The sequence below is a fragment of the Camelina sativa genome, chromosome 2, assembly GCF_000633955.1.
Source record: "Camelina sativa cultivar DH55 chromosome 2, Cs, whole genome shotgun sequence".
Lineage (NCBI taxonomy): Eukaryota > Viridiplantae > Streptophyta > Magnoliopsida > Brassicales > Brassicaceae > Camelina > Camelina sativa.
In genome coordinates this window covers 3542178-3553159 of record NC_025686.1, presented here as the reverse complement: position 1 = coordinate 3553159, position 10982 = coordinate 3542178, and the positions used below count along the sequence as shown (strand labels likewise).

Here is a 10982-nt window from a genome sequence, read left to right as displayed (position 1 = left end):
CAGTGGGAACCACACCGGGTGGTCCAGTCGAGGGACGGAAGCTGCAGCTTCTCGACCGGTCTTCCCTGGATGCAATTCCACCCGCGATCGAGGCAGCTAAGGCTTTGCAACCCTCACGGCCTGGTGCGTTGTGTTGGCCCAAACAAGGCCAAGTATCAAATTCACTTATCATGTTTCCCCCAAAAATCATTTATATAACTTATACTAAATTATTACATTGAAAATAAGTTACCAAAACAATATATATATATATATATAGTCAAATTCTTTTCATAAAATACATAGTAGGAAAAATGTAGGTTTTACAATAACACATAAAAATCCCAATCCGACACCCTAATGTTTGCTCCAGCTCTAGACTCATCCAAAGGCTTCCTGCAAGACAAAATATTATCATGAGTAATCTAAGATTACTCAATGAGTTGGGTACCCTTTTTAGCATGCATTTTAATTTTTCCAACCCCGACTACCCCAACAAGCATCAAGTAAACAAATCTTCGCAAGCAGAACATGGCAGAAGCAGAAAACAAACAACAAGCAATGAAGGTTAGGTAAATCAAGACTGGACTCGATAAACCTAGACACTTCAATCCTATGGAAACACGCGACAAGCAAAGAAAACTAGAAATAAATCAAGATGACTCGATTACTCTAGACTCTTTTCTCCTATGGGCCCTCGATAATCTGTTACGTTCCACAACAACTTCCCATACTGAAACCACAAAGGTAACCAGCATGAGACATAAAGGCCGCATCGTCATGCAGCGGTCGGGCTAGTAACTAGCTAGGCACTGAATTTTCTCTTAGTGTGAGTAACCACTTGGGATTAGGCTCACGAGACATCCCCTCAACACACTTGGAACAGAAGATCGACCACTCTATTCTAGCTAGGACTCAGGAAATAAAATTCAAGAGACTAGCTAAAATAAGTACTACAATTCAAAGAGTTAGAAATAACGCAGAGAATTTAGTACAACAAACCACAAGCAATTCAAGCAAGAAATCAAGCAAAGCAAGCAAGAATTCAATCAAACAATCAACAAGCAACAAGAAATAGATTCAAGCAACTTAGATTGTTTTACATGCATGCAAGTCCAATTTAAGCAGAATATTGCAATTTAATTCATCAAGTAAACTATGATCAAATGAATCATGCATGCAAGCCCTTTGTCTCGTTTTTAAGCAATCCAAATTTGCTAACAACAATGCATCAAGTAAACATAACTTCATTATGTAAACATGAAATTTCTATCTATTTTCAATTTTTGACATGCATGGTGATCCTAGCATCAATTCTATGTGATTAAACAAGGATCTAGCATGAATCCTACCAGTTTAAGCATGCAACATCCTTTAAACTTAACTGATTCTAGCATGAATCCTGGTCTAAATGCAGCAAACAATAGGTGCGTACAAGAGCCCTAGAGCTCAAGCAGCACCCCAAACAAACTACCACAGACTCACTGTGATCTAGCAGAGAATTGAATGGTCAGACTTCACTGCAATGCTGATCAAACAGCGTCCAGACGACTTTCCCTTAACGTCCAGAAGCTCCAGCCTCTTCTTCTTAGGATGATCAGGACTTAGAGAAATTTTGGTCTTTCTTTTGGGCAGAGAATGTAAAAAACGAACTGAGAGGCTGGTGTTTATAGGCGTGCATGCCCATCTCTCCCCTTGGATTCACTTGGACAAGTGTAGCGCATGCGCTGACACTTGATGCTGCAAGCGTTGTATGGTGCGCGTGCAGTACAATCGCCGAACAAATGGTTTTGCATGCGCTGCATGGCGTGCGTGAAACCCCACTCGCCGCATAAGTATCATTTGTCTTCAACAAGTGGCAACTCCTTCGCCAAATGGTGTTTCTTCTTAAAAAAAAGGCAATTCTTGCGCCAAATGGCGTATCTTACTCAACAAATGGCAAATCATCTCCCAAGTGTCTCACTTCTTCCTTCCTATATAAAACATGGCTTTGGCGATCAAAAATAGAACTTTCGACTCTTCTTCGAGTTCTTGTCCCTCTTACGTCCTTTCGGCATCTATCATGCGTCCGTACAGCATCCGTTCTGCGTCTGTATCGTGTATGTCCTGTGTTCATACTGTGTCTGTCCTACGGTCATAATTCCGCATGGAATGCTGGCCTTCAATCAGAACACAAAGTCTCGACCGTCCTTTGCTTATTTTAGTTTTGACTTGGCCATTACTTTTTAGGACTTCCTATCGGTGAAAATCTCTTGACCATCGGCCATCCACTTTGTTGGTTCGATGGCTCCCACGTTCGGTATTGGCCTTTGGCCATTCTTCGACTTATTGTTATTTATTTGGACTTCTTTCAATTTTCTCTTCTCCTTTTTTCTGATGAGTCCTTTCCGGGTCTTCTTCTTCAAAATTTTAACTTGGGTTTTATCCCTTAGTGCAGGTAACTTGGGTTTTATCCCTTAGTGCGGGTCACTACACCAACACCTTTCTAGTGTCGGATCGATATTAACACCTGGCGAAGATTGGTGTCTATCGTCACTCGCAACTGGGTGTCGACCGACATTCCAGAAAACCCTTGTTTGTGTCGACCGACACCTTCAGGTGGTGTCGATCCACACTCATTAGTGTTCTCTCGCTATCCTCGCATTGGTGACGACCAACACCCTCCTAATGTCGACCGACACCGATTTCAAACATCAATCTCCAGCTCTAATTTCAGCCTCCAAACACCTCACACGTGTTAAAGGCATTCCCAGGAGTGAAACCAAGCACATAAGACACAAAAAGCACCCAAACAATCAAGGGAATCAACCAAACAACTCATAGAACACAAAAGCAGAGAATCTCAAACTTAGATAAGCCATTTTCATGCACTCACCTTTTAACAAGAAGATTCTGACTCTAGAAGGACGAAAACAACACCACAATAAGCCTCCAACACGTTCCTAGCCTCAGATCAGCACTCCACATAAAGGATCTCTAAAAAGAGATACAAAACTCACAATAACTCATTGAGAAACTTCTCCTTCTCTCTGGACACAACAAAAGAGGTTGACCAAAGCCCTAAGTTGACTTCTAACCTTAAATATCACGGATTTAGGGTTTTCCTAAACCAAACCCTCTAATTAGACGATTAAAACAAACCAACTGAACCTGAAATTGATGGTATCAAGTGACAACCTTTGTGTCGATCGACATCCATCCCAAACCATTGGTTCTTGAATTTTACAATTCTCTCATGGTACGCTGATGGAGCTTCGAACTCTTTTCCTCTAACTTGGACTACAATCATGGAGTTTGATTTTAATAGATATGTGATTGACAAACAAAATGAAACAATTTTGGGATATTTGAAGAAGTGATTTTTCTGATACCACTTTCAAAAATATTGTATCTCTAAAACCTTGAAAAATGTCCCTAAAAACCTGAAATCTAGCCAAATATGTATGAGCCTTACAAAACAAATACAAAAACTCCACTTATATCTATGTAAGCCCTTATAAATACTTTAACTGAGTCTTCGAGTGGTAGATTCAGAAATGCCTTATATACCTCACAAGATCATATAAACCTCCCAAATTCAATGAGGAGTAATTTAAAAAAATTTACTATAACAATTTTACAAAAAGAGAAATTTGTATTTGTTAGCATTGAACATTTTGTTGTAAAAAAAGTTGGAAGACTTTCTCTCTCTTAACACACTCTTATCATTTAGAGAGATCAAGAATATTTTTAGTGAACGCCAGATTTTTTGTTCTTTGTTTCCTACAAGCTTGTTAATCTTTTATGATGTGTCGGATTTATATACTTCCATTTTAGCTATTATAGTTATTACTTATTAGGCTAAGATTGGATTTTAGATTTTGTTTTTGTTTTTCTTCTTCTTTCTACATGAACTTCAATCAGATCCTGCAAAAGAAAGATTGGTTTAGCCATCGACTTAACTTATCTCAAGATGGAGTAATATATTCGCTACAGAATTCTACGTTATAATGAATAACGGAGTAGACCTCAAAATAGGTTTAAAAGCGGAGCTTCTGTCTCGGATTTAGTTGAAGTTGAAACAAATATAAAGATCTTTTAAAGATTTCAATCTTGCAGATGAATTAGTAGAAAAAGTTAGCAATGGTGGATCTAAAGTCCGGCGATAGAGCCGAGCTTGATCTTGGATCTGGTTGGTGACAATCGTGTCAACTCATCCTTCTCTCGTGTGGACATGGCACTTTAATCTAATATCCTTATCTTGAATTGGGTAGGATAAACAAGATTAATTTTCACTAAAGTTGTAAATGTTGGGGGAATTGGACTTTTGTTACACCATCTGTAATGCTCTTTGTTGTTCACAGTTTGAGAGTCAGTTGCAGGTATTATTGTAACACCCGTACCGTCACAAAAGACGGAACAACATGTAATCCATCCGGTCTGACCAAAAACGTTTCTTTCTTTAAAATTCACCAACGAACAAACTTCAAACTGTAACTCTTGAACTTACTAACCTGGGGAAAAGGAAAGAAAGGGGGGGGGGAGGGGGGTAAACAAGTTTACTCAGTGAGGAGATCAAACTCTGCCCACTGGACATACAGTAATCACGTTCCAAATATAAACAACAACTATTACTTAGCATAGATTCAGAATGTTTATCAAACAAACAACAAAACAAACAACTTATTTCTCCTCAGTAACTTTCATCTTATTTTATGCACTTCTGTGGCAACTACCACATGCAAACATTTCTGTTTATTTCCATTACTTAATAAGTTTTACTTTACTTATAGGTTTGGCCATTAACACTTTTTATGGCTCCCAAACCCCCTTTTCTTAGAAGACTACGGCCCATAGCTCGATTCTTCCCCTGCTCGTCAGCGGTTTATGACCTGCAATGAACCCGTCGGTTCATTACAGTCCAACATCCCCAAGTATTTTATCCTTTCTCATTCTCATTCTCTTGTATGTTCATAATTATAATTATAATATAATATATAAGTTAATTCATAACATCATATCATGTAGCTAAATGTGCTTCACATATATCATGTTACTAACAACCTACTTTATCATGCACATAAATCTACACAAACACATTCAATTAACAAACATTTCTTGAGTCTATACTCAGCAACTATCGAAGAGTATATAAAGAAAGAGGTTACTGCATATCCGCAAATACCACCCTCACCTTAGCCATTAGATTTAATCCTTGACTGAGCACTTGCAACAATAAATTCTGCTTTAATAACAACCTCGGTCTGCAATGGTTTAGATCGGTCAAATATTATTTTCCAATAATAGACAAAATCAATATACATGATTTAATTCATCGAACCAACCCAACCCAATGACTCCAAATGAATTAACAGATTTAGCTTAATAATTAATCAAACTAAAATCTAATAATTCATAACACCACAAGTCAGCCCACAATCACATGCTCCCGGTTTAATACCAATTCCTAAACCAGCCACATTAATCAACTCACAAACCAATTCAAGTGACCACGTATTACTTTCCGGTCCGATAATCCCAAATCGCACAACACCTATTTCCAATTCTTCTTCACGATAACCACTAAGCACCACAATCCATTTTATAATTCAGTTTAATAAACAACTCCAATAAACCTCACGTTCCCACTTCCCACAAAGACAAGATTGGTTTAATCAATCGCCTTAATAGCTAAACAACACATCGACAACAGTGAACTTCACCGTTTACCTTTCTTAGCGTTTACACTCGGACGGATCTGCTCCACGATTCAAGTAACGTAGAAGGCTCGGCAACACAGGATGTGAAGTGGCTCAAGTTCACGGTGGCGTTCAGTCCTCATGGATCAACAATAAAACAACAACAACAACAAATAATAAGATAAAGCTAGAAACTTTCTGCGCAAGTTACAAAGCAATCTAGGGTTTCCTTACCCATAACGGCCTCGACGATGACTACAGCTGCTCCGATGACAGCGGCTGACATCTCCGATGAAACATGGTGCTTGAATGACCAATGGTGATGATTGACGGTGACAAGCGAGAACGACGAGTCCGCACGCTTCTCCTCCACGAGGCTCATTACAAGAACAGCGAGGACCACGGTTTGATACCTTAACAACGGCGACTGCAACACAATCTTATCATCTTATCAACTTAGGGTTTTGGTTTGCGTTTCTATTTTACGGCTGAAGAAGTGTATACATCCACGATTACACAAACGACATGCCTTTGTCGTTTAATAACATGAACACTTTAATGGGCTTGAAAAGAAATAAATTGGCCCAATTCCCAATGATAAAATCGGGATGTTACAATTATGACTTTGTAGAGTTTCATTGAAACCTCTCATCAACATTTGACTTTGACACATCATCTAAAAAACATTTGACTTGTGGAGTTTTGTAGAAACCTCTCATCAACATTTGACTTCACACATCATCTAAAAAACATTCCGATCTGTTTTCTCCTTTCAAATATTTTAAGAGTAAGGAGAGAGATACTACAAGTCTACTAGTCTAGGATCACATCATCTGAAGATGAAGATCACCCGTCTGCTGGGCCAACTCCACCATCATGGCCTCGTCGAAAAACTTGTTGCCACTAACATCTTCACTCATTCCCTGCAAAACCAACACAACATAGATATGTCAGAGATTGTAACCAGTGTGGTTTAAAGAGCATGTTATAGAGGGCTGGATTTGTAAAGAGTTTATGTTTCGTTCTAATACCTTTCTACGGCGGGTCTTGACCATGAATTCGCGAGCTAGGTGCTGAATAGGGGCGGGCTCAAGTGGACGCAGTTGGATGCTTTTGTCAAGAGGGTCTCCTGGCACAATGGCCCAGTGATCAAACACAGACACGCAGAAAGCTTGTCCCTGTGTGTGGTACCTCAGGTCTGTCTCAAACCCAAACGATTCTATCACAGGTAGAAAAGCCTGCATTAACACCAAAGAATCAATCACTGAATCATCACTCAGTCAGATTATAGGAAACAAAGCAAGTAAAAGACTAACCTTCACAATGTAAGCGGGAGTACCAGGCTGAGGAACATCAGATGTGACGTGCCCACGTCTACGTGACAATACTGTGTAGATTGCAGTAACACAGTCGATTGGTGTTTGTATCTGAAACACAACCATAACTCTAAATGATCAATATAATTAATAAGAGCAAAAATGCAAAGAGCAAAAATAGAAAGGGATAATGTACCTCAACATAGTACACAGGTTCCATCAGCCTTGGAGTTGCCATAAGGAAGGCTGAATATGCAACACGTCTTGCTGTTGGAATCATCTGACCAGATCCTCTATGCAGCGGCTCTGGTGCTATCCGTGCATCAACAATCTTGAACTTTACATTTCTTATGGGCTCATCACAGAGGGGACCTTCACGGGCACCCCACTGGAACCTGCAAAGTGATTAAATCAAGCCATTCAGCTACAGCCAACAAAATGGAGCCAAAGAAAAGTGTAACAGAAGAAAGATGCTCACCCTTGAACAATGGAGTCTTTCACTGCCATCATCAAGTTCCTGTCGACCTCAGTTGGGAGGGTGTCATCCAATAAAATATTTGGCCCCTGATCAGACAGAAATCAACAATCAAAAAATGAATTGTCAAAACAGAGATGTTATGCTTGCTAAGGCCATAACAAAAGGCAAACATAAAGATACAGAGAGCACCCAGATTGCAGGGCTTTAAGACAAAAAATGCATTCACCTGTTTGTCAGGACCAAAAGCCCAAATGGAACGTGCAGCAAGTAGATCCCAGTCATACTTCGTCTTGAAGAAGTCCCCGAGTTGTTTCCTGTTCCAGTCAATGCTTACGATGCCACTCTCAATGTCCTCTGCAAGCCCTCTGTCCAATGGCTCTGCAATCTTTAGCGTGTAAACAGATATTAGACTAGTCCCAAAATAATTGTGCTTGAGCACCATAGCAAACATCTCAGTCTTATATATAAGGGAAAATCCAGACATAGAAAACTTCTTACCATTGTTATTTTGTTCTTTTTGTTTGGAGTCTCAGCAAAACACTTCATCGACGAAGATTCAACCACTGTCTCACAGAAGGAGACCACCGGATCTGCAACCTACAAATTTAAGAAATCGAAAAGATCTTAAAGATCAAAAAAACAAATCAGCAATTGGCTTGTAGAAGAGAATTATCATCATAGAGCCAAAGTATATCACCTTTACTTCGACCTCTGAATAGAGCTCCCTGAGGTCCTTCATGATGGAGTCTAAGTACAACTCTCCCGTGCCTAGAATAGTATGTTCTCCAGACTCCTCGACTTTGGTAATCGCAAGGGGATAGCTTTTGCTAATTTTTCTAAGCCCTTCCACCATTTTGGGCAGCTCACTAGGATTCAAAGGCTCAGTAGCAGTCTTCACTACTGAGAGGGTATTAAATTGGAGCGCTCGGAATATGTGGACATCTTCATCGTAAATTGAATCACACAGAGTTGCAGTTTTCATGATGGACGCATCAACACCTTCAATTAGAACCCATGAACCAGGAGGGGCACTGCTTACTGGTATTCTATACCTTGCTTGATATATCCATAGCTTGGTCACTTCTTTTCTAGTCATGTCCTCCTCATCATCAGGTGAATACCCTTCTCCTAGTACACGTACGCTTTGCCCTGTTTGAAGCCTACCACTATAAACTCTTCCAAACACATCAAACACACTAGTATCTGATTTAGGGTACAGCTTTGTCACATTAACCATGAGAGGTCCAGATGGGTCACATTCTACCATTGACTCATAAATGGGGGAATCTGTTGGCCCAGTGTATGCATGACCGACTTTCCTAGCTGCAGCCTCTCTAGGAGAAGGAATGTGCTTTACCAACATATCAGTGAACCCTGATGCCGAACCAAAAACTGAGCTACAGGCTAACCTAAGTAGAGGTCTGACGTTTAGCTTATATGCACTATTACTCAGAGTCACTCCTAATTCTGCAAGGGTGGTCTCCACACTCTTCTTATGTTCACCTATCACTTGGCTGTATATTTTGTATAGAGGCTCCAGAATAAACTGAACAAATGCTCTTTCTCCACCACCTACTGGAGGATTTTTCTTGAATACCCTAGTATCAGGATGATAATAAACATCTCCCCAAAGTCGAGATGCAAACTTCTCCACGTCCATGGCCACCCCATGTAGCTTGGCATACATTTTAGCAAAAGATTGCAATGTGAAAGACCATCCAGCTGTCCCACTGGCAAAACATACATTTCCAGCTGCAGGGTCTATAAGGGGTAAGTTTCCAGCAGTTGTTGAAGCAACAGATATGTGGTTATTAATGACTTCAATTGTATGTCTAAGCTTGTAGTAAGCATCCCTTGGAGGAAGTTTGAGCTCAGTTATGAGCCTGTCAACCTGTTGGGGAACAAACAGCAAAAGTCAAGTAAATGTATGGAAATATAAAATTTCACACAATAAATCTCAATTTACATTGTTGAAGCAAGATGTACCTTATTGATCACAACAACAATAGGGAGACGGTCCTGGATTGCATGCCGAATAGCTCTCTCTGTGTTTACCTAGAAAAAGATTTACTAGCGTTATGTACAATCAGTAAACCTCAAAGAAAAAACACAGAGCATAATGAGAGAGCAAAGCCATACCATGACTCCTTCAGCAGCATCAACAATGAGAACAGCACCATCGGCAAGTCTTAAAGAAGCAGTCATTTCGTCAGAGAAATTGACATGTCCAGGAGTATCCATGATATTGCACAGGTATGATTTGGATCTACTGTCCTCAAGAACAAGGGACATTGGAACGGCCTTGATTGAGATATTTCTCTCCTGCTCATCGACTCGCGTGTCTGTATATTTCATATGCTTCTCGTTTTTAACATTAAAAGTAGACATATGATGCGTCTGCTCTACCAACATATCCATGAAGACAGTTTTCCCATGCTGTAGATGACCCACAAGAGCAACATTCCTCATAAGGGCGGGATTAGACATGAGGCCGATAAGAAACTGAGTTGACACGTACGTTGACTGATCCTTGACTCCGACCTCAAATCTGATATCTCTAACAGGTTTGATAATGGGTTGCTCAAGAGGCTGTTCATCTTCATCCATAACCAAGGTCTCAACATCCTCACCATAAACCTCCTCTGCAGTAGGGTAATACTTCTTATCCTCAGGAAGAACAATCTGGTTCTCCATCTCAACATCATTGATTGTGGTAATCCAGCCATTTGAACCTCCTTGTTCACCATCAGATCCATGACCATTTTCTTCAGGCTGCTTATCTTCATCTTCTTCTACTCCATCGTCACTCTCTCTGTCAGACTCAATCTCAGGTCCAATGTAGTTACCAAACTCATCATACAAACTATCATCCATCTTTTTATGCAAACCTGTCAAAAACAGAATCCAATGAAGCAATCAGGAATTTATACCGGAAAATATAACCTCAAAAGTAGTCAAATCACCACAGAATCAATCTGGGTTCTACTATACCAAATCTATTCGCCCCTAACGCTATCACAAGATTCAAGAGTTGATACTAAGAAACTCAGAAACTATTCTAGACTCGTACATTTGGATGAGAAAAACAAAGAAAACAAAATCGGCAAAAATCGTTTGGATCTTCACTTTAAAATCGCCGGACTTGCGTAGCTTTCGCGAAAGTGTCTGAGAGAGACACCGGGAAAAGCAAGAATCAACCGAAACTTAAGATGATTCGGAATAAAGCAAAAACCCTAGGCAAGAATCAACGAGAAACTTACGCTAAGTTGGACGCGAGCAAAACCCTAGAGTAGAAGGAAAACGCAAGCTGAATAAAAAATGTAATGGAGAGTGAGAGAAGACGAACCTCGTTGGAGGAAAGAAACGAGCGGCGGTGGTGCGCGAGCTAAAGAGGAGAATGAGGGTTGGCTGGCTCGGCGATAGCGACTGGGTTCGAGCTTTGTCGAGACTCTGAGACTGTTTTGGTGAACGGAGCCGCCGTCGAAGAAGAAATGAATATAAGATTTTTTAGATTTAGGTTTTAGATTGGAA

The 10982-nt window shown here is 40.1% G+C and overlaps 1 protein-coding gene across 1 annotated transcript; it reads right to left on the bottom strand.

Moving 5' to 3' along the window:
- Nucleotides 6237-10982, bottom strand: LOC104716826 (110 kDa U5 small nuclear ribonucleoprotein component CLO). The gene is made up of 11 exons (XM_010434276.2): nt 10798-10982; nt 9591-10339; nt 9438-9506; nt 8149-9342; nt 7950-8048; nt 7678-7836; nt 7452-7537; nt 7170-7368; nt 6974-7084; nt 6689-6895; nt 6237-6580 (listed from the first exon to the last, which is right to left on the bottom strand). Exons 2-11 carry the CDS (start codon nt 10323-10325, stop codon nt 6482-6484), a joined length of 2958 nt encoding a protein of 985 aa, XP_010432578.1. The 5' UTR covers nt 10326-10339; nt 10798-10982; the 3' UTR covers nt 6237-6481.

Bases quoted from the DNA above. Each gene is read 5' to 3' on its own strand.
- LOC104716826 (XM_010434276.2), bottom strand. From the start codon at position 10,325: ATGGATGATAGTTTGTATGATGAGTTTGGTAACTACATTGGACCTGAG. The intron at 7,837-7,949 runs GTAAGAAGTTTT...TACACGCTAAAG, and splicing joins AAAAGAACAAAATAACAATG to ATTGCAGAGCCATTGGACAG. The intron at 6,581-6,688 runs GTATTAGAACGA...TTGGTTTTGCAG, and splicing joins TCAAGACCCGCCGTAGAAAG to GGAATGAGTGAAGATGTTAG.